The 25,774-nt window shown below is 67.5% G+C and overlaps 13 protein-coding genes across 13 annotated transcripts; 7 read left to right on the plus strand and 6 right to left on the minus strand.

Annotated features, from left to right (window-relative positions):
* Nucleotides 1-582: 582 nt before the first annotated feature.
* V1510DRAFT_417680 (S-adenosyl-L-methionine-dependent methyltransferase) lies at nt 583-2,630 on the plus strand. Its single transcript, XM_066933989.1, has one exon. The coding sequence runs from the start codon at nt 684-686 to the stop codon at nt 2,337-2,339; it is 1,656 nt and encodes a 551-aa protein (XP_066788576.1). The 5' UTR covers nt 583-683; the 3' UTR covers nt 2,340-2,630.
* On the minus strand, nt 2,398-6,529 carry V1510DRAFT_417681 (ras guanine nucleotide exchange factor domain-containing protein). Its single transcript, XM_066933990.1, has one exon. It carries the CDS (start codon nt 6,493-6,495, stop codon nt 2,578-2,580), a length of 3,918 nt encoding a protein of 1,305 aa, XP_066788577.1. The 5' UTR covers nt 6,496-6,529; the 3' UTR covers nt 2,398-2,577.
* Nucleotides 6,530-8,837: 2,308 nt separating this feature from the next.
* V1510DRAFT_133711 (Mo25-like protein) lies at nt 8,838-10,496 on the plus strand. The gene is made up of 4 exons (XM_066930325.1): nt 8,838-8,949; nt 9,151-9,405; nt 9,438-9,498; nt 9,530-10,496. The coding sequence occupies exons 2-4, from the start codon at nt 9,298-9,300 to the stop codon at nt 10,357-10,359; spliced, it is 999 nt and encodes a 332-aa protein (XP_066788578.1). The 5' UTR covers nt 8,838-8,949; nt 9,151-9,297; the 3' UTR covers nt 10,360-10,496.
* V1510DRAFT_417688 (galactose-binding domain-like protein) lies at nt 10,371-11,802 on the minus strand. The gene is made up of 3 exons (XM_066933991.1): nt 11,646-11,802; nt 11,420-11,480; nt 10,371-11,387 (listed from the first exon to the last, which is right to left on the minus strand). Exons 2-3 carry the CDS (start codon nt 11,478-11,480, stop codon nt 10,438-10,440), a joined length of 1,011 nt encoding a protein of 336 aa, XP_066788579.1. The 5' UTR covers nt 11,646-11,802; the 3' UTR covers nt 10,371-10,437.
* A 758-nt stretch (nt 11,803-12,560) lies between these two features.
* On the plus strand, nt 12,561-13,582 carry V1510DRAFT_417690 (uncharacterized protein). Its single transcript, XM_066933992.1, has one exon. The coding sequence runs from the start codon at nt 12,877-12,879 to the stop codon at nt 13,312-13,314; it is 438 nt and encodes a 145-aa protein (XP_066788580.1). The 5' UTR covers nt 12,561-12,876; the 3' UTR covers nt 13,315-13,582.
* V1510DRAFT_435271 (transcription factor IIIC subunit delta N-term-domain-containing protein) lies at nt 13,387-15,891 on the minus strand. The gene is made up of 5 exons (XM_066935545.1): nt 15,746-15,891; nt 15,606-15,714; nt 15,479-15,575; nt 13,679-15,447; nt 13,387-13,647 (listed from the first exon to the last, which is right to left on the minus strand). The coding sequence occupies exons 1-5, from the start codon at nt 15,857-15,859 to the stop codon at nt 13,460-13,462; spliced, it is 2,277 nt and encodes a 758-aa protein (XP_066788581.1). The 5' UTR covers nt 15,860-15,891; the 3' UTR covers nt 13,387-13,459.
* Nucleotides 15,892-16,038: 147 nt separating this feature from the next.
* Nucleotides 16,039-17,125, minus strand: V1510DRAFT_417697 (peptidase C13 family-domain-containing protein). The gene is made up of 3 exons (XM_066933993.1): nt 16,949-17,125; nt 16,355-16,917; nt 16,039-16,323 (listed from the first exon to the last, which is right to left on the minus strand). Exons 1-3 carry the CDS (start codon nt 17,109-17,111, stop codon nt 16,063-16,065), a joined length of 987 nt encoding a protein of 328 aa, XP_066788582.1. The 5' UTR covers nt 17,112-17,125; the 3' UTR covers nt 16,039-16,062.
* A 99-nt stretch (nt 17,126-17,224) lies between these two features.
* V1510DRAFT_417699 (uncharacterized protein) lies at nt 17,225-17,884 on the plus strand. The gene is made up of 2 exons (XM_066933994.1): nt 17,225-17,530; nt 17,619-17,884. The coding sequence occupies exons 1-2, from the start codon at nt 17,435-17,437 to the stop codon at nt 17,736-17,738; spliced, it is 216 nt and encodes a 71-aa protein (XP_066788583.1). The 5' UTR covers nt 17,225-17,434; the 3' UTR covers nt 17,739-17,884.
* V1510DRAFT_417701 (tRNA synthetases class I-domain-containing protein) lies at nt 17,868-21,421 on the minus strand. Its single transcript, XM_066933995.1, has 3 exons — nt 21,216-21,421; nt 20,979-21,019; nt 17,868-20,946 (listed from the first exon to the last, which is right to left on the minus strand). The coding sequence occupies exons 1-3, from the start codon at nt 21,349-21,351 to the stop codon at nt 17,917-17,919; spliced, it is 3,207 nt and encodes a 1,068-aa protein (XP_066788584.1). The 5' UTR covers nt 21,352-21,421; the 3' UTR covers nt 17,868-17,916.
* Nucleotides 21,422-21,457: 36 nt separating this feature from the next.
* On the plus strand, nt 21,458-22,461 carry V1510DRAFT_417704 (uncharacterized protein). Its single transcript, XM_066933996.1, has 3 exons — nt 21,458-22,077; nt 22,109-22,261; nt 22,292-22,461. Exons 1-3 carry the CDS (start codon nt 21,617-21,619, stop codon nt 22,380-22,382), a joined length of 705 nt encoding a protein of 234 aa, XP_066788585.1. The 5' UTR covers nt 21,458-21,616; the 3' UTR covers nt 22,383-22,461.
* On the plus strand, nt 22,353-23,271 carry V1510DRAFT_417707 (uncharacterized protein). Its single transcript, XM_066933997.1, has 3 exons — nt 22,353-22,606; nt 22,721-23,013; nt 23,047-23,271. The coding sequence occupies exons 1-3, from the start codon at nt 22,406-22,408 to the stop codon at nt 23,261-23,263; spliced, it is 711 nt and encodes a 236-aa protein (XP_066788586.1). The 5' UTR covers nt 22,353-22,405; the 3' UTR covers nt 23,264-23,271.
* A 344-nt stretch (nt 23,272-23,615) lies between these two features.
* On the plus strand, nt 23,616-24,760 carry V1510DRAFT_417710 (mitochondrial carrier domain-containing protein). Its single transcript, XM_066933998.1, has 3 exons — nt 23,616-23,861; nt 23,893-24,041; nt 24,073-24,760. The coding sequence occupies exons 1-3, from the start codon at nt 23,753-23,755 to the stop codon at nt 24,727-24,729; spliced, it is 915 nt and encodes a 304-aa protein (XP_066788587.1). The 5' UTR covers nt 23,616-23,752; the 3' UTR covers nt 24,730-24,760.
* A 108-nt stretch (nt 24,761-24,868) lies between these two features.
* V1510DRAFT_430511 (uncharacterized protein) lies at nt 24,869-25,604 on the minus strand (the record flags this gene model as incomplete). Its single annotated transcript, XM_066935373.1, has 2 exons — nt 25,436-25,604; nt 24,869-25,303 (listed from the first exon to the last, which is right to left on the minus strand). The coding sequence occupies exon 2, from the start codon at nt 25,301-25,303 to the stop codon at nt 24,869-24,871; it is 435 nt and encodes a 144-aa protein (XP_066788588.1). The 5' UTR covers nt 25,436-25,604.
* Nucleotides 25,605-25,774: the final 170 nt, after the last annotated feature.

Genomic DNA, 25,774 nt, shown 5'->3' on the forward strand with positions numbered 1-25,774 from the left:
CCGGGGGGGGGGGGGGTGTTTCGGCCCCCACCGGGGGGGGCCGGCGGGGGCGGCCCCCCCCCCCGCGGCCGCCCCCCCGGCGGGGCGGCCCCCCCCCCCGCGCCGCGGGCGGCGACTCCGTCGAGGGTAGCTGCCCTGCGGGCAGAGGCGAAACGCGCTCGCGGGAAAGCCCCACGGTCTTCTTTCGTGGCCGTACGGCTGATCTGGCAACGGCCATGACGACCACAGGTGCACTCGGCGCCCGCCCGATCCATCGCCAGTAAATCCGTGTAGTCCACATTCGCCGCGGCGGCGCCGGTTGGTCGCCCGATCCGTCGCATACGCGTCTGTTGGGCGCGTATCAAACACGAACGCGGTCGATCGCAGTTTTATCGCCGTCGCACTCGCCGCACCGTGCGATCTATCGCCATCGGGGTCTCATCCGGCAGCGCTCAATTCGCTGCATCCAGCAGTGTTGGTTTCAGAGCGTGCACAAGTCATTGCGCGCGTCCGGCGTCGTGTTTGTTCCTCTTTGCCGTTCCTGCGTGTCGTCTTGACCACTTTATGTCCCAGAAAAAAAATTTCCTACAAATTTCTCCAGCCCGCGCAATCGCTCCGATCTCCAGTTTACGGCCGACAACGCGCACGTAAGCACTCGAGAACGAGATCCCGGCAAGCGCGCCCTAGCACGACCAACACACACCATGGCGGACTCTGCAGCGGCCGCCAAGCGGTCCGAGACCGTCGAGAGCGATATCGAGGACTTTGAGGACCTGATCCAGGAAAACGAGCTCGAGTCCGCGTCCGACTGGACCGCCGACGACGAGACCCGGCCGGTCTGTCTGTTCTGCGAGCTCACGTTCGAGAACGCCCGGCAGGTCTGGGAGCACTGCGCGATCGACCACAGCTTCGATTTCAACTCGCTCAAGCGCGGGCTCGGCCTGGACTTCTTCGGCAAGCTCAAGCTGATCAACTACGTGCGGGCGACGGTCAAAGACGGCAAGGCGCCGGAGCTCAATCACCCTGAGGTCTTTCTCGAGAACAGCCAGTACCTCAAGCCGGTGATGGAGGACGACGCGCTGCTGTTTGGCATCCAGGACGACGACGACGACGACGACGACGATTTCCCGTCCAACGAGAGCCACGAAAACGCCCAGAAGGTGGCCGCGCTCGAGGAGCAGCTGCGGGACCTGCGCAGCCAGTTCACCGAGTACAAGGCGCTCGTCAAGAGCGTGCTCAACAAGGAGCTGGACTCGGCTGCGTCGAGCCGGCGGTCGTCCGTGTCGAGCGCGGGCGCACCTGCGGCCGCGGCCGCGGCCACCGCCGCCCCCAAGCGCGACGACGACACCCACTACTTCGAGTCGTACTCGTACAACGAGATCCACGAGTCCATGCTCAAGGACACCGTCCGCACCGAGTCGTACCGCGACTTCATCTACAACAACAAGGACGTCTTCAAGGACAAGGTCGTCCTCGACGTCGGCTGCGGCACCGGCATCCTGTCCATGTTCTGCGCCAAGGCCGGCGCCCGCAAGGTCATCGCCGTCGACAACTCCAACATCATCGAGAAGGCGATCGCGAACGTGTACGAGAACGGGCTCGACGGCGTCATCACGTGTCTGCGTGGCAAGATCGAGGACCTCACGCTGCCGGTCGACAAGGTCGACATCATCGTGTCCGAGTGGATGGGCTACGCGCTGCTGTACGAGGCCATGTTCGACTCGGTCATCTCGGCGCGCGACCGGTACCTCAAGCCGGACGGGCTCATGGTCCCGTCCGAGTGCCGGCTGCTGGTCGCGGGCATGCACGACGACGAGTTCGTCAACGACAAGGTCAACTTCTGGAACGACATCTACGGCTTCAAGATGTCGGCCATGAAGCCGCGCATCTTCGACGAGGTCCTGGTCGAGTCGTTCCCGGCGTCGGCCATGGTCACCGAGCCGGCCGTGTTCAAGACGCTGCCGCTGCACACGATCTCGGTGCCGGAGCTCGACTTCAGCGCGCCGTTCACCATCCCGCTGGACAAGACCAAGCCCGAGGCGCTCGACGGCCTGGTCATCTACTTTGACACGTACTTCACGCGGTCGCGCGACGAGGTCGTCGAGGCCGACGCCCGCGCCGAGTCCTGGACGAAGCCCTCGGGCTCGCTCGGCTTCACGACCGGCCCCTGGGGACCGAAGCAGACGCACTGGCGCAGCGGCGCCCTGCTCTTCTCGGGCGCACAGTCCGTCCCGGTCGGCGACAAGCTCACCGGCTCGATCGCCTACACCAAGAGCACGACCAACTCGCGCGAGATCGAGATCGACCTCGAGCTCGACACCGGCGTCAAGACGGTCAAGCAGCAGTTCCACATGCGCTGACCGCCGCTTGCAGTTTTGATGGTTTGGAAAAGTTTCGCCGGCGGCGCCGGCCTGTACACACGCTCACTAGTCTATTGCGGCCGCGGCCAGAGTAATAAAAGTACATCAAGAATCCAAAATTAAGCCGGTCGGCGACCGGCGTCGCATGTAAATGAGCTCAAACACGACGTAAACGATTAAACAGCACCCAGACGCCTAATCAAAAATGTATGAAAAAAAACTGGGGTCAGACTTTTCATCAAGGATCATTCAGCAACGTTAAGCATTCGTCAATCTCATCATCGTTCAGGCATGAAATGTAGACGCACTTGGAGACGACCTCGCGGTCGACCTTGAGCGCGTAGACCGCGGCGGCCTCGAGGAACTGCAGCAGCTTCTTGACGATCGCGGCCGACGTGCGGAACCGCTCGATGTTGAGCAGCCGCCGGTCGGACCGGAACGCCTCGAAGATGTCGTCGGCCGACTCGGCCAGCCGCGGCGAGGGCTCGGCGCTGTCGACCAGGTGCGCCGACGTCTGCGCGTTGAAGGTGAGGTCCGACAGAAAGAGGCCGACGAAGGGCACGCAGCCGGCGCTCAGCCGCGCGTTGTCCATCTCGAGCCGCAGGTTCTTGAAGTTGCGCAGCGGCGACGCGACCTCCTCGAGCGCCTTGAACAGCGCCAGGTCCGCGCGCGGCACCCGGCTCCACGTCGTGGCCAGCCGCTGCACCGTGCTCGACGCCAGCGCCAGCGTGATCTGCATGAACGTCGAGTAGTTCTGCAGCCGCCGCGTCTCGGCCGCGATGTGTATGAACTTGACAATCACCCGGATCCGCTCGTGCAGCTGCCGCGTCAGCAGGATCTCGGACGTCACCCAGCCCGTCATCAGGTTGAACCGCGTGATGATGAGCTCCACCGGCCGCGGGTCCTTGAGCGTCACAAACTCGAGCCAGTCCTGCACGGCCGCCACGTCCTGCTTCCAGTTGAGGTCGATCAGCTCCTTCCAGTCGATCTCCGCGATCGAGTCCCGGTCGATCAGCGTGAACTGCTCGGCCAGCTGCTTCGAGCTGTACTGGAGGATGAACGGCAGATGGATGCTCAGCGAGATCATGCTCGAGTTGACCGACGTCGTCTCCGACGCCACCGTCGACGTCCGCCGGCTCGGGTACTCGTCTGCCAGCGACGTCGCCAGCTCCGACCGGCTGTCCAGTACCGCGCTCGTGTCCGTGCTGCGCTCGTAGCTGTGCCCAAAGTGCTCGCTCAGCGCCTTGCCGTCCGACTGGTCGCTGTGGATCGAGAACGACGACGTCGTGTTGGGCTGCTCCATGCTGAACTCCTGCAGCGACTGCATCGTCGACGCCACGTGCGACGACTGCGACGTGTCCTTGTGGTGGTTGGAGTTCGTCGTCGACAGTGTCGTCCGGTTACGCACCACGAGGTCTTCGCCATGGCCGGCCTCGCGCTCCCGCGTCGACCACCCGGTCCACGTCTGCCGCTGCGGAAAGTGCTGCTCGTACGTCCCCTCGAGCTTCATCAGCGCCACCTGGATAGGGTCCTCGCCGCCAGTGTCGTCGTCGGGGATCTTGGCCAGCTTCTGGATCTCCCGTGCGATGTCGGCGGAGATGCCAGGAATGCCAATGTAAACCTCGCTGCTGCCCGACGTGTCGGTCGTGCTTGCCGCGCGCTTGGCCGTGAAGTTCTCCTTGTCCGAGTCACTGCCCTGGTACTCGGCCCCGAACGGGTTCGCGCGTTCGTAGCCCGTGTAGCTGCCCGCGCGCGCCGACGACAGGCTGTCGACCGAGTATCGGCCGATCACGCTGCCGCCATACAGACTAGGCGAAGACGACCTGCCGTGATACGACGACGGCTGTCGTTGCCGACGGTGCTCGGTCTGCTTGAGGTTCGCACCGCCGGGCTGCCGCCGCAGCATCGGCTTGCCAGACACGTCTCGCCGGGCAAATGACGCCGACGACTCGCTCGACGAAGACATGTCCCGCGCGTGCAGCGTGCCTTGGTCAACATACGGCGTGTAAGTGTTCAATGGAGGTCGCCGACTCAGCTGCCGCGGCCGCCGATCCACGGCCAAGCTGCTGGCCGCGCTGCGTCCGCCGACAGACGCAGAGTAGTCTGTCGAAGACGCCGGGCTGTTGCGCAGAGTCAGCCGCAAGTCGGACATATTCAGCACTGCTGCATCGTTGTTAAACGACTCCAAAACAGAGTCCGCGATCGAGACCGAACGCGAGACATCGAACCTCGTGTCTGAGACAACCCGGTGGCCCAGACTGCCAAAGGAGAATGCACGGTCTGAGCTTGTACCCACCGACGGCACGTACGCCAGACTCATATTATCGCGGTCAAACGACCGGCCGTCATCATGGTACGAGTCGTCGATAATCGACCCGCGCATTGACATCTGGTCGCTGACCTGCGCAATGTGCTCGTACGGACTGTACGATGACCGTAGCCGGCTGTCCCCAAAGTAGTCTGAGCCTGAGTTGTAGTTCTGGTCTCGGCCGAGTTCCGGCACCGGCGTCGAGCTCACAGACGACTCGGGCGACGGCGCGCGAATCACGATCGACTCAACAGTAGTGTCCTCGGCAATGCCGTCGTAGCGATGCGCGTAATCCTCGTCCTCGTCTTCGTCCTCTTCGTCTCCATCGTCGTCCCGGGGGTCTCGGGGGGTATAGTTGACGGTACCGTCGCTCGACAGAAGGTCGTCCTGCGACGCAGAGTTCGCCATGTCGTACTTGCTCGACAGGTTGCGGTAGTTGTCAACCACACTCGCCGCCAGAATGTCGATGCGGACCTCCTGGTCGCGGCCGTGGTCGATCGGGTTCACCATGGCCAGCTGAGACAGACTCCGAGTGATCTCCGGAGTGTTGCCAAACATCTTTCGCAGAGCCTTGAACGGCCGTCGCGTGTTGTCGCGGCTGTAGTTGAGCTCGCGTGGCGGCGTTGGCGGAATGACCTGGCCGACCATGGCCTGCTCATCCGAGAGCATGAGGGTCCCACCGCGGATGAGAAAGCCCTTGCGAAGTTGGCCGGCATCGTCCGCCGACGGAGCGGACTTGCCGCCGAATTCTGCCTCGCCCGAGGAGTCGGACGAGCTGTTTGAGTCCTCGAGAAGCGACGGTGGCCGGTTCGCGGGGGGGTGGTCGCTGATAGGTAACGAGTACGCGACCGGCGGGAACCCGGCGGACCGCGGCGTCCGCGGCGTGCGAGGCGTCCGCGGCGGAGAGCCGGTCGCGTCGTGTACGCTGGAAATGATAGGCGACGATGCCAATTGGCCGGTCACGCCATGCGGATCGACCGCAGACGCGGGCCCTTGGAACAGGGCCGCTGGCTTGGGCGCTCGCTTGGAACGCGCAGTGTGTGGGCGGCGGCGGGACGAAGGAGCTACGCTGGCCGGTCCAGACGACAGCGTGGGCCCCATGGAGCGGGTGCCGATGAGACCACCTGGCGAGATGGCCGTGCGAAAACACTGCTCGGCGGACTTCATGAGCTCGGACATGGGCATGTCCCAGTACATGGCCAGCGCGCGGATCCAGTACCGCTTGAGCTCGCCCAGGATGCAGCGGTCGGTCGGCGACAGGGCGATCTTGTCCGAGAGACACATGCTGTTGATGGCAGCCACAAAGTCGTGGCGCAGGACTGGCGACGGGACCCAGTCGTCTCCAAAGTAGTTGAGGATCCAGTGGCGCAAGGCGACAAAGGTGCGGACGCGTACAGCGCGCGACGGCACGTCGCCGCGGTTGACCGCCCAGATGTAGCGCGACACAAGGTGGCCGAGGAGGTCGTGCGGCGTGACAAACTGGCGGTAGGTCATGAAGAAGTCGGTCAGGAACGAGTAGTCGAGCTTGTCGGCGGACGTGATTTCGGCGATCAGCCGGGGGACAGTGGCGCCGAGCAGCTCGCCGCCAGGCGAGAAGCGCACGATGCTCGGCGCGTTGCAGCCTGGCGGCAGCGAGAGTTTGTCGAAGATTTCGGGGGCCACAAAGTGCGCGCGCGACTGCGCGCTGGTGACGGAAAACGAGCGGGCGGCGGCGGCGGCCGAAACCGCGCGCGAGTCGGGAAAGATCGAGGCGAAGGCCGGGTGCGAGGTCGCGGTGGACACGCGACCGCCGTTGCGGGACGAGCCCTTGAGCCGCGACCGCGGCGACACCCACTCGGGCGGCAGCATGTCTGGCAGCGGCCGGGCCGAGCCCACGCGCGCCGAGGCCGGCGAGCGGCGCGGCGTCGAGAAGGCCGAGCCGGCCGCGGCCGCGTCGGCGGGCGGCGCGGACGGCGGGCGCACGATGTCGACCGAGTCGAGGCGGTCGTCGCGGTCATCGTCGTCGTACGTGCTCAGCGCGTTGTACACGCTGCCGCTGGAGCCCGGCGAGGGCGGGCTCGGCGGCGCCGGCACGTACTCGCGCGGCGCGCAGTCGTCGCCGAGATCGAGGTCGAGAGCAGGCGCAGACATGTTAGCGGGCGCGGGCGGCCGGGGGCATCGAATCGGCGACGGCCAGACGGGGAGCACAGCTGGCGGGTGGCTGCGGCATGCGTCCGACGGCGCGTCGGCGTCGGAGAGCGGGCAGACGGCCGAGAGGTGGGCGGCCCGGGAACGAGCGGCAGGAGGGCGAAACGAGTGGCGCGCCGGGCGGGGTCGGGCAGAGAGCGAGGGCACGAGCAAAGAGGCCTGCGAGAGCTGCGGATTGCGTCGCGGATTCTCGTGATGGACGAGTGTTTGGCCGGCCGCGGCTGCGGACGGACGTGTTTGTTGCAGACAAATGTTTGATGCGTTGGGCCAAACACACTAGTCCCTGTCGGGGAACCAGACGCGCTACTGCGACTCAGACGCGGGCGACGGCGGCCGAATCTGGCATACGTCCAGAATAGAGCGGCTGCGGGCGCGGCCGTGCCCCCGTCGGGGACGCGTTTCTGCAGCCCCTCGGGCGAGCGTGCAGTGGTCCGCGCTAGGATGCATGGACGGTATGCGGGTCAACGCGGGTCGGCGCGCGCAGCTGCGCGCTTATGCACGTGTCTGCATGGCGGCTGTCGCGGCACTGCCGCCTGCGTCACGCGCCTGCACGCGCACGGACAGGCCTGCGGGAATGCGGGTCGCCGCCGCGGCGCCCGCCCCTGCGGCCGCGGCCGCGCCCGCGCCGTGAGCTCGCCGCGAGCGCCTGCGGCGCTGCAAGGCGGGCCCCTGGGCGGCCGCCGGCGTACGCGAGCCGCACGCCGCGCGAGGGCCGTCGGCACCGCCCGCGAGGCGCCGCCACGGCCCCGGGACAGCGGCTGCTGAACCTGCATCAAACATGCCGGCCCCTGGGCGGTTAGCCGCGGCTGCTGGCCTGCAGAGTCCTGCAGCCGACTGAAACAGTCCCGGTCGGTTGGATGTGCCGATCGCGGGGCCATTTGGGGCTGTCGCGGGGACTGCCCGCGCCCCCTGTCTGCGCACGCGGCGGGCCGGCCGCTGCGCCGCCGGCACCCGCCGAGCGCCGGACCCATCCGGGCCGTGCCAGCCGCGCCGCCCGCGCGTGCACGCGCTCGCGCGCCGGCTTGCCCGCGGCGCACACGCGACTCGCGCGACTCGTCGCCCGCCAGCCGTGTCCCGTGCGTCCGCTGTCCAGCCGCGTTTCAGCCAGAGACACCGGCGCGTGCCCACCAGCCACGGCTGGCCCTGACAGCGCCAGCTTGCAAACGCGTTCCCAAAACGGCCGCGCCGCAGCTCGCGCGGCTCGCAAGGGCCCTCCACTTGCAGCCTGCGGCATGGCCCGTCTGCCGCGGAACAGCCGCCATAAGAGGGGCCCCCCCCCGCTGCGCTGCCCTAGTCTCTGAACGGCGACAAGCAGGCCGCGGCCACCGCACGCACGCGGCCGCGGATGCTGCTGCCGGCATCTGCAGCCGCCGCTCTGGCGTGCGTCCGCGGCCGCCGATCGTGTGGCCGCCGGGTGGCCATTGGCTGTCTGACACGTTCTAGAAGACGACGACGGCGACGATTGCCGGCCAGCGGCCGCCGCCTGCGGGCCTGCTGCACCTGCCCCCGCCGTGAGGCTTGCCGGGGCGCCGCCTGTGGGGACGTCACGCCGCCGCACCCCTGCCGGCGCTGGCTACGGCCGCTCTACTGTATGGGTGTGGCCAGAGCCCTGGCCGGTGGATGGGGGGGCGGCCGCGGCGATCTGGCCGCGGCCGCACGCCGTGGGGCCGCGGCCCGCGTCAGCGGCCGGCTGATGGCCGGCCGGCGGGCTAACCGAGGCGTGCCCGACGGCGCCAGACGTACCTGCCAGCCATCACGGCCGGTGGCTGTTGTGTCTGGCCTGACCGGCAGTCCAGCTGCCCAGCAAGCAGGCGGCCAAACTGGGCCAGGCCCGCCGGCGGCCAGCGGTCGTGTCGACAAGCGCGATCGCGCACTCCAGCCGACCTGAGGCCGCCGATCGGCCGCCCCCTGCTCGGGGAGCGGCCCGGGCGTGCGGCCGGTGTTGTAGACGGCCAAGTGCGACTGTCGCGACGGCCATGGTCGAATTGCAATTCTCACCACCATAAAATCGCTATCGCGAGTTATTTACAGGACAGCCTGGAGGCCTCAACACAGCATCGTTCGCACCCGTGGCAGCACAGGCGGCCTCGTGATCGTTCCATCCGCTGAACACCGGTAAGTGGAGGCGCAGGGCGTGCGCAGGGCGGCGCTGCGGGCGCGCATGCGGCGCGGGCAGCCGGCGCGGCTAGAGGCCGCGGCACTGCGGCCGGGGCGCAGGCGGCGATGCGGGCGCGCGCGAGAGCGGGCGCGCCCGGACAGGCGCGTGTAGTGCCGCCGCGGGCGGCGGGCGCATGGCAGGCATGGCTGACCGGGCAGGGCTCAGACAGTCGCGCGGAGGCCGACAGACTCGTCGACAGTCTCCGATCGGACCGCGCAAGTGGACCGGCAACAGCAAGCGAGCGACAGGCGCGCAGCGCGGCAGGCGGTAGACAGCAGCGCGCAGGCGAGCGCAGCACGGCACAGATGGCGTTCCTGTTCTCGCGCAGCAGCCGGCAAAAAAACCCGCAGGAGCTGGTCCGGCTGCTGAAGGACTCGCTGCACCGGCTGGAGACCGCGTCGGACAGCCGCAGGGTAGGTGGCGCGCGCGGGCGCGCTGACGGCAGGCCACGGACGAAATCACGCGGACGCTGGCGCAGATGAAGGTCGTGCTCAACGGGGACCTCGGTATGTGGACGCGCGGGCGCGCTGACGGCAGACACGGAGCCCGCGCCGGACCAGATTGCGCTGCTGGCGCAGGAGTCGTACAACACGGACCTGCTGCAGACGATGATCGTCAACCTGGGCCGGCTGGACTTTGAGCTGCGCAAGGACGTGACGACGGTGTTCAACACGCTGCTGCAGCGGCAGATCGGGCAGCGGTTCCCGACGGTGGAGTACCTGAGCACGCACGAGCGCGTGACGCACCTGCTCATGAAGGGGTACGAGAAGCCCGAGATTGCGATGAACTGCGGCCAGATCCTGCGCGAGTGCATCAAGCACGAGCCGCTGGCCAAGATCGCGCTCGGCAGCAGCCTGTTCTGGAACTTCTTCGACTACGTCCAGGTCCCGGCGTTCGAGACCGCCAGCGACGCGTTCACGGCGTTCAAGGACCTGCTGACGCGGCACAAGGCGACCGCGCTCGAGTTCCTGACCCAGCACACGGACGCGTTCTTCCAGCGGTTCAACGGGCTGCTGGCGTCGTCCAACTACGTGACCAAGCGGCAGTCGATCAAGCTCCTGGGCGAGATCCTGCTCGACCGGACCAACTACGTCGTCATGACGGCCTACATCGACTCGCCCGAGCACCTCAAGCTGGTCATGAACCTGCTGCGCGACCGCAGCCGCAACATCCAGTACGAGTCGTTCCACGTCTTCAAGGTGTTTGTGGCCAACCCGAACAAGTCCAAGCCGGTGCTCGAGATCCTCGTCAAGAACAAGGCCAAGCTGCTCGAGTTCCTGCGCAACTTCCAGAACGACCGCGAGGACGACGAGCAGTTCAGCGACGAGAAGCGGTTCCTGATCCGCGAGATCCAGGAGTTCCAGTAGCATTCGCATAGTTACAGCGTCATTATATATATTTACTCATGTACATTCTCATGACCACGTTAATGAATCAGACGACACCTATGCGACCGTGCCGAAGACGCGCAGCCGCTTGCAGCCGCCGTCGGGGATCATCACCAGCCGGACGTGCGTCACGGGCTCGGCCGTGTTCTGCAGCACGTCCGCGGCCGTGTACTCGTGCTCGAAGTCGGCCTTGGCCTTCTGCTCGGGCACGAGCACGCGCCAGCTGCCGGCGCCGGTCTTGTCGATGCCCTCGACGCGGACGCGGTCGGGGAAGTTGCCGCGGAAGAACGCGGTGTCGACGACGATCTTCTGGACGACCGCGCGCGCGCCGAGCTGGACCTCGACCCAGTCCTCGTGGCCGGGCAGCCGCGAGCGCGTGGTCTCCCAGCCGTCGCCCATGTCGACGCCGCGGCCGGGCAGGAGCAGGTTGTCGGTCGTGCCAAAGTGCTGGTCCGACTGCGCGATGGCCAGACCGCCGTTGAAGACCGAGGCCAGGTCGAGCACCGTCGACCGGTCCGTCGGCAGCACGACCTTCGGCCGGCCGTACAGGCGGAACCGCGCGATGCCGCCGTCGGGGAACATCTTGAGCCGGGCAAAGTTGTATGACTTGTCCGTCAGCGACGCCGCCCGGACGAAGAACTGCCGGCACGACGGGCCGCACTCGGTCTTCTCGAGAACCTCGTCCCACACCGTCGACGCGTCGGGCTCGCCGGCCTCGACGTACGCGCACTCAACCGACGCCGCGGGCGCCTGGTTGCCGTTGAAGTGCGCCGTGTCGACCTCGCAGCCGATGATCTGCGCCGACGCCACGCCGAACTTGAACACGACCCAGTCCGCAGGCTCGGGGTTGTGCCGCCGGGTCTCCCAGCCGTCGTACCACGCGCCGTTGTACGTGAACCGGCCGAGCTCGCGCACCGCCGGCTTGGGCTTGATCAGGTTCGACGCCTCGGCGAAGAACTCGTCCGAGACACCGACCACCTTGCCGCCCAGCTTCTCGCCGATCACGTCTGCCGTCAGCGCGCCCGCGGCGGCCACCTACCGACGTACGCCGAGCGCACCTGCTCCTCGAAAGTGGCGAGGTCAAACGTCTTGACGGCCATCTGCGGGTCAGCTTCGCTCTGCGGCCGATCCAGCGCCATCCGCCGCCAATCCATCGCCAATCCATCGCCAATCCATCGCCGGCCCGCCCGCCGCCGCCGCCGCCGGCACTGCCAGCCCGGCCGCCGCCGCCGCCGGCTCGCCCGGCCCCTCCCCGCCGTCCTTACCTGGTCTGTTCTGTCGATCTCACTGTCTTGACCGCGCTCTCGGCCAATATGCAAATCAGAGGGTTATATAGATCGATCGCAATCCGCTCGAGCTGCCCAGGTAATTTCTACGGCCCAACCCGAGTGTACTCGGGCTTTATATTCTTATCCCGGCCTTCTATCAAGCGCTCGAGCTAATCGCGGAGCCGGTGTCTAAAGACGCCAGCAAAACTCTAACACTAGTCGGGGTCCACTTATCATCGGAGATGAGCGCTGTCGACGTTATCCTTCTAGAACGGTCGTTCAATACGGCTAAGACGGTCGCGAACGTACTGGTGTTCTTACTGAACCTGTACAAGACCGAGTGGGATCAGTCGCGCAAGCGCAAGCCCCAGCAGGAACCGTTCGACATGTCGCGCGCGACGGCGTACTATATCATTCCGCAGGACGCCGTGCACCCGCCACCGATTGTGGCGCCGCCGGTGGCGTTCGGGCTGCCGGAGGCGCCGGACCTGATGAGGTGGGTGACGCACCGCCACGAGTCACGGCGCCACCGCCGCACCCTGTGCGGCGCGCGCCGCGCGCCGTGCGGCTGAACACGCTGACCCGCAGCGACACGGCCAGCATCGCCAGCACGGCCAGCAACGCGAGCGACCGCAGCGGCCTGCGCGGGACCGTGCGCCGGCGGATCCACCGCCACCTGCTGCGGACCGGCCTGGAGGACATCCCGGACGAGAGCGCCCCCGGATCGGCGGCGAGCAGCGTGCGGAACGTGCCGCTGCGGAACGCGACGAGCTCGCACCTGAACCACCTCAACACGCCGCCAAACGGGGCTGCGCTCGGCGGCGCGACGCCCAGCCGCCGGCCGCGGTTCACGCCGCCGGCGGTGCCGCCGCGGCCGGCGGGCCACGGGCTGGCCGGCGCGGCCGTCGGCGCGGCCGCGGTCAGCTCGTCGGCCGCGTCGATCGCGCCCTCCACCGCGCCCTCCACCGCGCCCTCGGTCCGCTCGGTGCTGCACGAGCGCCGCGTCAACAAGCAGGCCAAGCGCGACAAGAAGGCCAAGAAGGACAAGAAGGACAAGAAGGCCAAGAAGACCAAGCAGCCCGCGCCGGCCGCCGAGTCGGACGACGAGGACGCGCCCTCCGGCAGCTGGTTCGGGCCCAAGCGCGTGGCCGTCTACGACGTCCTCGACGCGCGCAACAACGTCGTCTTCACGCTCGAGCGCAACTCCAAGGCGTCGCACACGTGGCTCATGTTCACCTGCCCCGACCGCACGCCCGTCGGCACGCTCCGGCTCAAGCACCAGATGAAGGTTGCCGGCAAGCTCGCGCACACGGACGCCATCTTCTTCGAGTCCAAGCCCGAGATGAAGGTCCGCAAGATCCGGCGCAAGTCGACCGTGTTCGACTCGTACCGCATGTTCTTCACGACCGACGGCGCGCCGTACCAGTGGTCCACCAACACGCGCCACCTCGAGAAGGTCATCAACATGGGCGGCAAGGAGGAGGAGACCCGCCGGATCGTCGGCAAGGCCAAGCTCCTCCGCCGCGACAAGTTCGACTACGAGATCCTCCTGGACGAGTCCCAGGTCGACCGCGAGATCGCGCTGCTGACCGCGTTCGCGTCCATGAAGACCCAGTGGGGCCGCAAGGACGTCCCGCTCGTGTCCAAGCGCACCGACCTCGCCTAGCCATCTCTGATCTACGCCCCCCGCGGGCCACCATCTCTTGTCATCTGCCCGCGCCCACGCTCCTTACTTGCCTGGCCACTATCTCTGTGATACCACTGCATTCTTATATACCTGCCCGCCTGGGGCCCCGCGCCGTAGCAATACATCACGCGCCCATCTGGAAGTACCGCTCGCCGCAGTAGAGACAGCTCGCCGAGACGTCGAGCACGAGCCGCGCAAACGAGTCCGCGGGCTCGCCGCCGACGGCCTCGAGCGCGACCGCCTTGCGCCCGCACCCGGCGCACTGCCGCTGCCCGAGCGCGACGAGCGGCAGCTGCGTGACCGCGCACCGGTCTGACGTCAGCGGGCCCTGCGCCGCACTTACCCCACACGTGACCCGAGCCGCACCGGCTGATCACGTGCCCGTCCAGCGCCAGCCCGATCTCCGCGCCACATGCAATGCACGCGTCTGTGGCGCCGCCGCCGCCCCTAGCGCCGGCGGACTCCGCCGGCTCGTCCTCGGCGTACTGGCTCTGCTGGTCGATGATCGCGTTGTCGACCATGGTCCCGTGCTCGGTCGCCGTGCCGAGGCCCCGCAGCTGCCGGAGCTCGTCGCCGATGTCGTGGCCGTGCGCGCGCCGGAGATAGTGCAGCATCCGCAGCGCGTCGCTGGTCATGACGCTGCTGTCGCGCGCCAGCGCCGGCAGCGCGCCCTGCTCGACCTGCTGCCGCCGGAGGATAAGCAGCCGCGCGTAGAGCTGGAGCAGCCGCGCCGACAGCGGCGTGGCCGCCAGCCCGCCGGCCTCCAGCAGCGGCACGGCCTGCGCCGCCACCGCGTGCATAAAGCCGACCTGGATCTGCGCTGCCAGCTCGTACGCGCGGCCATCCGCGTCGGCGGCGGCGCCGGCCGCCCAGCCGAGCAGCCCGAGCAGCAGCCGCCGCCAGAACAGTGACTGCGCCAGGAGCCGCCCGGCCAGGGCCGCCGCCAGCTCGGTCGCGTCGGCGACCGCCGCCAGCGGCGCGTCCGCCGCTGCGGCGGCCGCCGCGCGCTCGGCGATCGCGTCTGCCAGCGTCTGCACGTACGCCGGCCGGTCCTCTTCGCGGCGCGTGCGCGTCAGCCCGATCAGCGTCCACAACAGCCGCCGCGGCGCGTATGCGTCGAACGGGTACCGCAGGCACAGATCGAGCGGGTCGAACTCGCGCAGCTGCAGGAACGCCACGCGCGACCACAGTTTCGAGTTGATCGGGTACTTGAGCCGGTCCAGGTTCGAGAGCGTGTACAGGACGCTGGCGTCGCCGTTGTGGTCCGAGTCGACGCCGAAGACGCGCGTCTCGGCGGCCGTCACGCCGTCGCCGGCGCTCAGCGACCGCACGTACACGCGCGCGCGCAGCTCGAGCGCGCGCTCGACGGCCGCCGCGTCGTCCGGCGCTGGCGCCACCAGCGTGCGCTCCGCCAGCGCCACCGCGACCGTCTCCGTGTGGCCCAGCACCGACACCGCCGTGACCGTGACCCGGGCCGGCCCGTCGAGCGCGTCCGGCGCGAACACGATCCCGGCCGTGGGAAACACGAACGCCGGGCAGTCGTGGGTCAGCGCGGTGCCGTGGGCGGCGAAAAAGACGTGGATGGCCCCCGGCACGGTGCACACCAGCACCGGCTCCGGCGTCCGCGCCCACTCGAAAAAGACGGGCCCGCGCGCCGAGAACAGCACGCGCGACTCACCAAACGAGCCGTCGTCCGAGAGCGCGCACAGCACGAGCTCGCCGCCGGCCGTGGCCGCGGCCAGGAAAAAGACGTCGGCGCCGGCGGCCGGCACCGACAGCTTGATGCTCTTGATCCAGTGCTGCGACACGGCCAGCCGCGCATCAAACACAGTGCCCTGCGCCGAGACTCGCCAGAGCACGATCTCGCCGTGCTCGTTGCCGGAGGCGAGCAGACACTGGCCGGGGCCGAGCGCGTGCGACCACGCGACCGCGTGGAACCTCAGCCGCCGGAGCGCGGCCAGCTCGGTGACGTCCGTCGAAGGGAGGCTGTCGGCAGCCGCGGCCAGCGCGTTGATGTCGTGCACGGCCGTCCACGGCGCGATGGCCGGGTTTGCGCGGCCGGGCGAGTAGACTGCGATCCGGTGTGCCGTCGTCAACACAGCCAGCAGGCACCTGGGTCAGCGCGCGCGCGGGGCGTCCGTACCCGCGGTACTCATCGATGCCGCTGGGCGACCAGGCGACGTCGGCGACCCGGCGCTCAAAGTCGACGTCCGTCAGCGAATCCGACTCGCCAGCGGGGTCTGGGTCAGCGCGCGCGGCGACAGACGTACCGGCCTGTACGCAGTTGGTCCAAGCCAATCCGGCGTCACGCCCGCCGACGACGGCCTGCGTGTAGTCGTACTCGGCCTCGAGGGCCCTGGTCTTGGTGATCCGGGGCGTCTGGGGTCAGCGGCGCCGGCGACGGACTCACGATTATCTCGACGACGCCCTCGGCGGCGACCGCGAGCCGGCCATCCGCCGACCACCTCAGCGCGGCGCCGTAGTTGGACGGATAGACCCGGCTGAGCTTGAGGTCGGGAATCATGGCCGTGTCGCGTAGAGCGGCGGCAGCGGCGCGAAGAGCGCGTGGTGTCACGTGGGCGGCGGGCCGCACGGAACGCGGCGGTGAGCCGCACATCGTGCGGCGCACCGGCCCGGCTTGCGCCGCACGCGATGCGGCGTGCCGCCTCAGCCACGCACCGCCGCCGCACTGCGTGCGGCGCATTCTTGTCGCAAGCAATCTATTCTCTACACGTCGTCCACGTCCACGTCAAACGCCTCCGCGTGCTGCACGTTCCCAAAGAAGCTCGTCAGCGGCACGTCCTCCAGCCGCCGCTTGTACAGGTCGGTGCGCACGCCGGCGTGGGAGTGGATCTTCTCGGGATCGTACGAGTCCACCAGGTCGCGCAGCGTCAGGTTCGAACCCGGCTCGACCTTTTCGAGAAACTCGAGGTTGTAGTACGTGAACCGGTCGATCACGGCCACGCCGATGTCCGAGTCCGCGTGGTGCTGGCGTCAGCGCGCTCCCCGCGCCACTTACCGAGTACGAGCTCTCGTCAAGCTCGGACGAGCCCACGGCCAGCACGTTGGGCGAATACAGCTTCGAGTACATCGTGTTGGCCTGGCAGGTGTCGATCACGAAGAAGATCTCCTTGTACCGCTTCTTCTGCCACATCTCCTGCACGGCGTCGGCGATGTCAAACGCCGAGATCTCCTCGGCGTCCTGGAACTTGAGGAACTCGTTCCCGCCGTGGCCCGTCAGATAGATGAGGATGTTCGAGCCCTCGTCCGTCAGCAGCCGCTTGCTTTTGGGCGTGCCGTCGTCCAGCCGGTTCGTCAGCACGCGCAGGAACTTCTCGACCGTGACCTCGTAGCCACGGTAGTCGACCTCGATGTTGCTGCCGTACAGGTCCAGCGCGCGGTCCGCGTTGTTGTACACCGTGCCCGGAAACGTGTTGCGCGGGTTGCAGGCCACGTCGTCGGCCAGCATCAGGATGATCTGTGAGTCCGGGATGCCCAGTCGCTTGACCGTGCGGTACATCGACAAGGCGTTCGCCAGGTGCCGGTAGTTGAACCAGAACCGCGAGGTCGACACGATCACGGCTGCCGTCAGCGCCGCACGCCCAGTACATACCCCAGTTGTTTGTGTGCGTCGTCTCGGCGCCGGCCTGGTCGCCGAGGAACTTTTGCAGCACGGCGTCGTCGACCGTGGCCGCGTGCGCCGGCGCGCACAGGGCCGCGGCCAGCGCGGCCGCCGCGGCCAGCAGAGCGGCACCTCTGCGGAGCCCCAGCTTCATGTCGTCGGGTGTGGTGCGAGCGATGGACGAAGCGACGTCGTCGGCCCAAAGTCAACGCCCGCGCCACTGATGACAAATACTGCGCCACTCGCGCCACCCGCGTGCCCGTACCCGGCCACTTTTCGTGAGCCGCACGCCGCACGAGCCGCACGCGGTCGCCGCCCTCGTTTATTGCTCCCAACAGCCGAGTTTTCGGCACCGACTCACACGGACGAAAATCAACGCACGCCCAACAGTTTTCGCCAGAAATTTTTTTCCATCTAGACTCTCCAACTCCACAACGCCGGCAGCAAACTGGTACTAGAGCACGGCAATCATCGAGAATGGCTCTTTCGGCAGGCGATAACTCGTCGATGGGTGGACGCAGCACGAAGCCGCTCGAGAAGCTCGCCAAGGCGGCGTACTCGTGCGGCCCTCTGGTAAGATCGGGCGCACACGAGCGGGGTAGCTGGCCAGCGCGCGGCCGCAGCGCCGGCCCCCGCGCTCTCGGGCGCTGCTGACCCACAGGCGTCGGCGTACGGCCAGTGCGTGCTCCGCAACTACGACCAGAACACCAAGGGCATGTGCACCAAGCAGTTTGTGGCGTTCAAGAGCTGCGTCATGAAGGAGATGCGCAAGAAGTGGTAGCGCGCGGGCGGCGGCTGGGCCCGGTCACACGATAGAGGCCGGGCGGGGCGGGGGCGCATGCGCCGCGGCGGTTTGGATACGCCGTCCCTGGCCAGCCGGCGGCTACAGCATGTACATTGTGAATAAAGCTACGGCAGTCATACAGATCGATGTATTCCTATCGGCGCCTACAGAACGCCTACAGCTTGAGCAGCGTCAGCAGGAAGCGAGCCTCCTGGATGGACTGCTCCTCCTTGGCGATGACGTCGGCGGCGACGGGCTCGGCCGCGGCCAGCTCGAGCGGCCGGCGCAGGGTCTTGACGAGGAAGTCGGCCTGCTCGGTGAAGACGTCGGTGAGGCCGATGCCGTCGGCGACCACCTCGTACGTCACGCGGACGTCGTCGGTGGCCTCGAGGCCAGCCTTCTTGCGCAGCCGCTGGACGCGGTTGATGATCTCGCGCGCCAGGCCCTCGGCCTTGAGCTCGGGGTACAGCGCGGTGTCGAGGATCAACAGCACGTCCTGGTCAGTGGCGGTCTCCTGGCCGTGGGCGACCGCGTCCGGGTTCAGGCCGCGGATGACCTGCAGGTCGCCCTCGACCAGGTCGATGCCGTCGACCTTGATGGCCTTGCACTCCACGTAGTCCTTCACCTCGTCGGACGAGAGTGCGGGCAGCGCCTTCTTGACGCGCTGCACGTCGCGCTTGAGCTTCTTGCCGAGCACGGGCCAGTCGGCCTCGCAGCGGTAGATGACGCCGTACTTCTCCTCGTCGGCCGTCAGGACGACGTCGCGGATGTTGAGCTCCTCGGCGATGTACTGCTGCAGGCCCTCGATGTCCTTCAGGTACTGCGGGTCGTGGTGGATCACGACCAGCGTCTTGAGCGGCACCTTGAGGCCGATCGTCTTCTTCTCGCGCAACGCACGCGTCAGCTCGATCACCTTCTGCATGCGGCCGACAGCGCGCTCGGTCGAGTCGTCGAACAGCTCGGCGTTCACGGTCGGGTATTCGAGGAAGTGCACCGAGCGCGAGTCGCCGGGCAGCAGCGACGCCGGAATGTACGGCCGCAGGCGCTGGTAGATGTTGTCGGTCATGAACGGCGTGAACGGCGCCAGCGTCTTGCACAGCGTGAACAGGACCTCGAAGAGCGTGTTGAGCGCGATGATCGTGTCGTCGACGCCGAACTCGCCCTTGAGCCGCTTGCGGTTGAAGCGGATGTACCAGTTGGTCATGTCGTCGATCAGGCCCAGCAGGCGCGGCACGACCGTGTACAGACGGTACTCGGACATCTCCTCGTGCACGTACTTGATCAGCGTCTGCTGCGACGCCAGAATCCAGCGGTCCATGACGTTCGTCGAACGGCGCGCCGGGTCGTACACAAAGTCGACATCCTCGGTCTTCTTGAGCAGCGCGACCTGGCCCTCCCAGAACTTGTACGAGTTCCACCACGGCAGCAGGACCTTGCTGAGGACCTCCTTGACGCCCTCCTCCTTGAACCGCAGCGGCTCAGCCCGCAGCACGGGCGTGTTGATGAGGTACAGCCGGAGCGCGTCCGAGCCGTACGAGTTGATCACGTGCGACGGGTCCGGGTAGTTCTTCAGCCGTTTGGACATCTTCTTGCCGTCCGTCGCCAGCACGATTCCGGACACAATGCAGTTCTGGAACGGCGCCGTGTTGAACAGATGCGTGCCCAGCACCACCAGCGTGTAGAACCAGCCGCGGGTCTGGTCCAGACCCTCGGAGATGAAGTCCGCCGGGAAGTTGGCCTTGAACGAGTCCGCGTTCTCGAACGGGTAGTGCCGCGACGCGTACGGCATGCTGCCCGACTCGAACCAGCAGTCAAAGACCTCCTCGACGCGGCGCAGGACGCCCTTGCCCTTCTTCGACGGGATCGTGATGTGGTCGATCTTGTCGCGGTGCAGGTCCTGGATCTCCTCGACAGGCACGCCCGACAGTTCAGCCAGCTCAGCCACAGAGCCAATGCACACGATCTCCTCGTAGTCGTCCGAGACCCACAGCGGGATGGGCGTGCCCCAGTACCGGTTGCGCGAGATGTTCCAGTCGCGGGCGTTCGAGATCCAGTTGGCAAACCGCTTCTCCTTGATCGCGGACGGCACCCAGCGAGTCTTGGCAATGTTGTCGAGCATGTTCGGAATGATCTCCTTGATGCGCACAAACCACGCGGGCACGGCCCGGTAGATCAGCGGCGTGTCCGAGCGCCAGCAGAAGGGGTAGCTGTGCTTGATCTGGGCATCGACCACGAGGTTGCCCTTCTCCTTGAGCGCCTTGATGATCGCGCGGTCGGCAGCCTTGACGTGCAGGCCCTGGAAATCGGGCACCTCCGCCGTGAACACGCCGTTGTCGTCGACCGGGTTCGGCGGCAGCCGGCGGTCGTTGATGATGCCGTTCGCCTCGGCCACGTTGAAGTCGTCCTCGCCGAACGCGGGCGCCTGGTGCACGACGCCCGTGCCGGACTCAGCCGTCACGTACGTGGCGTTGACCACCCGGAACGCGCACTCGCTGAACGTGTCGTAAAAGTACGGGAACAGCGGGTGGTACCGCCAGCCCTTCATGTCGGCGCCCTTGATGCGGTCCACAATCGTGAACTTCTCCTTCTTCGGGTTCTTGTACAGCGTCGTCAGCAGCGACTCGAGCAGGATGTAGTTCCGGCCCGACTTCTCGTCGTGGATCTTGATATACTCGAACTCGGGGTGCGTCGCCAGCGCCAAGTTCGACGGCAGCGTCCACGGCGTCGTCGTCCACGCCAGCAGCCACGTCGACTCGTCGTCCACGAGCTGGAACGCGATCACCACCGCCGGGTCGAGCACGTCCTTGTAGTTCTGCTGGGCCTCGAAGTTGCTCAGCGGCGTCGTGCACGCCGTCGAGTACGGCATAACCCGGAACCCCCGGTACACGGCGTCCTTGGTGTACAGCTGCTTGAACACCCACCACACCGACTCCATGAACGACAGGTTCAGCGTCTTGTAGTCGTTGTCGCAGTCCACCCACCGGCCGAGCCGGTCGATCATTGACCGCCACTCGGACGCGTACTTCATCACGATCGCCCGGCACTCGGCGTTGTACTTGTCGATGCCGAGCCGCATCACGTCCTCCTTGCCGGTGATACCCAGCTTCTTGTCGATCTCGTGCTCGACCGGCAGGCCGTGCGTGTCCCAGCCGAACCGGCGCTCGACCGAGTGGCCGGTCATGTGCGCGTACCGCGGAATCACGTCCTGCTGTCAGCGCCGCGCGTCGGCAAGCCTACCTTGATCGTCGATGCCAGGATGTGGCCGTAGTGCGGCGTTCCTGTAAGTCAGCACGCCCGTCCCTGTGCTCATGGCCGCGCACGCTGGCTAGAGGGCGCCGCCGAGCCGCGGCCGCAGCCGCCGCCCGCCGCCGCCGCCCCAGCCATCCAGCCCCGCCGGCCCCGCCACGAAGCCGGCAGATCGCCCAATGCCTGCGTCACCGCCCCGGCCACCTCCGCCGTCCATTCCTCACTCACCGGTCGCAAACGGCGGGCCGTCGTAGAACGCAAAAGGCTTCTTGCCCTCATTGAGCTTCAGCGACGTCTGGAACGCGTCCCACTCCTTCCAGAGCCCGAGCACCCGCTCTTCCTCTTTCGAAATATTGATGGCCATGTTCACAACGACCAATTATCGCCAGGATGTGGTGCCACTGCCTGATCCAAGGTCTGAGTAAATATATTTCTTGGTGTAGAAATTTTTTTTACCTCATTTTGTGTGGAGGTGACTTCTCTGGGAGAACCTCCTTAGAACGATTACTCATCTCGACGACACGTCAAGACCAGAACAAGCGAGAACATTGACAGGACGACGGTGGCAACGAGCGTTGGATGAGTCAGGGCTGCAGACAGCCGAAAAGTGATACAGGCGACAGCGCACGATGAGCAACCAGGCGCAGCAGACGGCAGAGCCAAGCGAGCGCGTGCGGCGCCGCCGGTCGTACTCGTACCCGAGCATGCCCGGTAGCCGCGCGGGCAGCGGCCAGGCGTCGCCGGTGGGGTCTGCCGGGGGCTCGCCGTTCGGGTCGCCCTTTGGGTCGCCGCTAGGGTCGCCGGGCGGGTCGCCGGCGCGGGCGCTGACGGCCATTCGGCCGCGGACTGGGTCCGACAGCTCCGGCTCGAGTACCGACGGCGGGGACGCGTCGGCGGCTGAGGCGTCGTCCGAGGCGCAGCGCGCGGAGGACGACATCATGGAGACCACGTCGACGTCTTCGTACGCGGGATCGGACGCGGAGACGCTGTCGGACGAGAACCTGTCGTCAACCGAGTACGTGACCGACAAGCTGCTGCAGGCGTTTGACGCGGTCGCGCTGGACAAGGCTGTGGTGACGCAGGCCAAAAGGTACGGGACGCAGGCGCGGCACTGACGCCAGCTCGGGGCTTCTGAATTCCAAGGCGCGCGATCTACAGGCCCTGCAAGAGCGCGCCGCCCAGCGGATGCAGGACACGCGCTACTCGTTTGTGGAGGGCATCAAGAACATCAAGGACGTCCAAAAAGACCTGCGCTGGGTGCAGAAGCACGTCGAGTAAGTGCTGCCGCGACCGGACTGACCCAGTGCGCTCAAGAAGAAGACCGCGGAGCGGCACCCGACCGAGTACGCCGAGGCGCGCGAGCTGATACCGGAAATCATTGAGTTTGATGACTAGCTGTACATAGTGTAATATAGAGCATGGACCGTGGGGACGCGGTGGCACGGGAGGGGGCTAGACGCCGGGGGAAGATGCCGCGCGGACATCCGAGCCGCATGGAGTGCGGCTCGGACCTTCCCCGGGCTGCGGCGGTTGCTGCCGGAGACTTCCGCGGGCGCCGGGTGGAGCCGGCAGCTCGAGCCGCACCCCGTGCGGCGTGGTCGGGCGTCGGCGTGGTCGCCGCGCGAGCCGCATGCCGTGCGGCGCCGACGCAGCCACGCGTGCACCGTGGCTGTGCGCTCCGATGGCGCTCCGGCTGCGCGGCTGCGCCGCCGCACCCCGTGCGGCTCGGCGCGGCGCGACTCAACCCCGCATTCATGCCGGCGCCGTTCCGACCGCGGCCGGCTGATCGTCGTCATCATCAGACACGTCCGTGCCCTCGCCAAACGCCGCCAGATCGGACTCCAGACCGTGCTTGGCCTCCAGATCGGCCCACGGATTCGCCGTCGCCGACTCGGCCACGCCTGCATAGGCCGGCCGGTCGCCGCGGCCGTCGCGGCCATCACGGCCGCGACCACGGCCACGGTCTCCGCGGCCCCGGCCTCGGCCGCGGCCCCGGAAGCTGCCGTCCGTCCGCTGGCGCTGCTGCGTCAGCTCTGCGCGTCGGCGTCGTACCTTGTAGTAGTTATCACCGGCGTTGGCGTCGGCGGCGCGATCGCCACCGCGCGGGCCAGTGGGCGCGCCCTGTGGCGGGCCGCTGCCATCCATCGTTGTCGATCGTCGGCGCAGGCTCGGGGAGTGCGGAGCAAAAAGTGCAGGCGCGGCCAAACGGACCAGCAAGGTTTAGGTCCACGCCGGCGCTGGCCCGGCGGTCCGGCGGGCCGCGCACGGGCACCTGACCCCGCGCCGCGCAGTGCGCCGGGTGCCAGGGTCGGCGGGCGGCCGGGGCGGACGGACGGAGCCGCACGGCGTGCGGCTCGTGCGGCTCGTGCGGCTCACGGCCGCACGAGCGCCGGTCCGGCAGCCCGTGGGCGCGCGTCCGCCGGCGCGCAGCCGGCAGCGCCACCACAGCCGCCGCGTCCGCCGCCGGCCGCCGTGCGGGCCGTGCGGGGGTTGCGTTGTTCGGCTTTCACGTTCTGCCCCGCCTTGTCCGGGGAACCGCGTGCCGCCGAGACTTGTCCTCGGCACTTTAGGCCCTGACGTGCCTGGCGACTAGCGGCCGCGGACGGCCCGTGATGCCGCGCCCGCGCCCATGTAGACGTATATAAACCCCGGGCACGAGACCGTCGGCTCGGTCGTGTCCGCAGAGCGTGCTAGTCGTTGTTTACGGCTCATCAACCAGGCATTTTCCCACGCATCCCCCCGAAACTCCGCACCATCACCCCACCATGACGGACGCAGTTGAGGCTACGGACGCCGTTCAATCGTCGGTCATCGCCGGCCAGGTCAAGTCGTTCGCGTCAGGCGGCGTTGGCGGCGTGTGCGCCGTGCTCGTCGGTAAGTGAGTGCGCGGTTGAGCTGACGGCAGGCCACCCGTTCGATCTGATCAAGGTGCGGCTGCAGACGGCCGAGGCCGGCGTCTACTCGGGCGCGATGGACGCGCTGCGCAAGACGGTGGCCGCGGACGGCCTGCTGGGCGTGTACCGCGGCGTCACGCCGCCGCTGCTCGGCGTCACGGTAAGCACACGCGTGGCCGCGCTGACGCCAGCCCATGTTTGCGCTCTCGTTCTGGGGCTACGACCTCGGCAAGCGCATCGTCAGCCAGATGTCGACCGGGCCCCACGGCGAGCTCTCGATCGCACAGATCTCGGCCGCAGGCTTCTTCTCGGCCGTGCCGATGACCGTCGTCTCGGCGCCCTTCGAGCGCATCAAGGTCCTGCTCCAGCTGCAGGGCCAGGCTGGCCAGCCCAAGTACAACGGCCCGATCGACGTCGTGCGCCACCTGTACCGCGAGGGCGGCCTGCGGTTCGTGTTCCGCGGCACGGCCGCCACGCTCGCGCGCGACGGCCCCGGCTCGGCCATCTACTTCGCCACGTACGAGATCGTCAAGGAGAAGCTCACGCCCGAGAACAAGAAGCTCTCGGTCGCGGCGATTTCGTTTGCCGGCGGCTGCTCCGGCGTGGCCATGTGGGCCGCCGTGTTCCCGATCGACACGATCAAGTCGCAGCTGCAGGCGTCGACGTCGTCCGCCGCCGGCGGCAAGAGCACCGGCATCCTGCAGATCTCGCGCCAGATCTACCGCCGCGGCGGCGTGGCTGCGTTCTTCCCGGGCATCTGGCCGGCGCTGGCCCGGTCGTTCCCGGCCAACGCGGCGACCTTCCTCGGCGTCGAGTACGCGACCAAGCTGCTCGACCGCGTGCTCTAGTGTACATACGAATAGATTGCCTCTCAACCAACTCCCATTACTATATACACCGTGTACCCCCCTGCCCCCGCTGCCTGCGGGCAGCCTATGCGAAGTGTCTGTGGGCGCCGCCGGCGCCGGCGCCGATGCCGGCCGGCGTCTAGGCGGTCGACGTCGGCGCCGCGGTCGTGGTCGACGTCACAAACGACGAGTACGTCGTGTAGGTCGAGTACGACGAATACGTCGAGTACGACGAGTACGTCGACGAGTAGTCGTAGTAGTACGGGTCCGTCACGTTGACCCGCATCGGAATGTCGTGCGACGCCTTGTACGCCGAGTACGTCGAGTAGCCGCGCACCAGCGTCAGCGACAGCGCCATGGCGACCACGATCAAGATCACCGACAGCACGACCGCGTACACCGGGCGCTTGCGGCGGTTCAGCGTGATCAGCTGCGCGGCCTTCTCCGTGAACGTCTCCTCGCCAAACACGGCGTCCACGTCCGACGGGTTCACCGAGCTCGGGATCTCGCCGGCCGCCGACGCGCTGTCGCGCACCAGCGGCGTCGACTCGTTCATGGTGCTGTAGTTGCTCATCTGGTCGTCAGCGATCTGTTGCGCTGTGGGCTGTCGCCACCGGCGCAGGGCCGGCGGCAGGCCGCAGGACGCCCTGCGCCGCAGCCGCCGCACGAGCCGCACAGGGCAGTCCGTCGTGCGACCTCTTCTTACCTTGTGCTGACCGATCAAACCTGGCTGGACCTTTGGCTGCCGTCCCGCGTTATTATATAACGGTCGTGCAGACTATCGGCGCCGAACGCACCAGCGGCCGCGATAAGCGCGCGCACGGTGGCGCACCAGCGCGGCCTGTCTACCCGGCCACGCTTGCGCCATAATAGACCAGCGGCGCTACTACGTCTGTTCTCACGTGCGTGGCGCCTAAAACGTGCCAGAACCGATTGGCCCCGCCGCACTGCCGGCACCGCCCACGGGTCCGCTGGCATGTTGCTCGACAGCGTATGCGGTCAGGCGAGCAGCCCTGCCGGCGGCAGCCTACCACGTGCGTCCGGA

This window comes from Dipodascopsis tothii (assembly GCF_038497935.1).
Source record: "Dipodascopsis tothii strain CBS 759.85 unplaced genomic scaffold V1510scaffold_17, whole genome shotgun sequence".
NCBI lineage: Eukaryota > Fungi > Ascomycota > Lipomycetes > Lipomycetales > Lipomycetaceae > Neoaidaea > Neoaidaea tothii.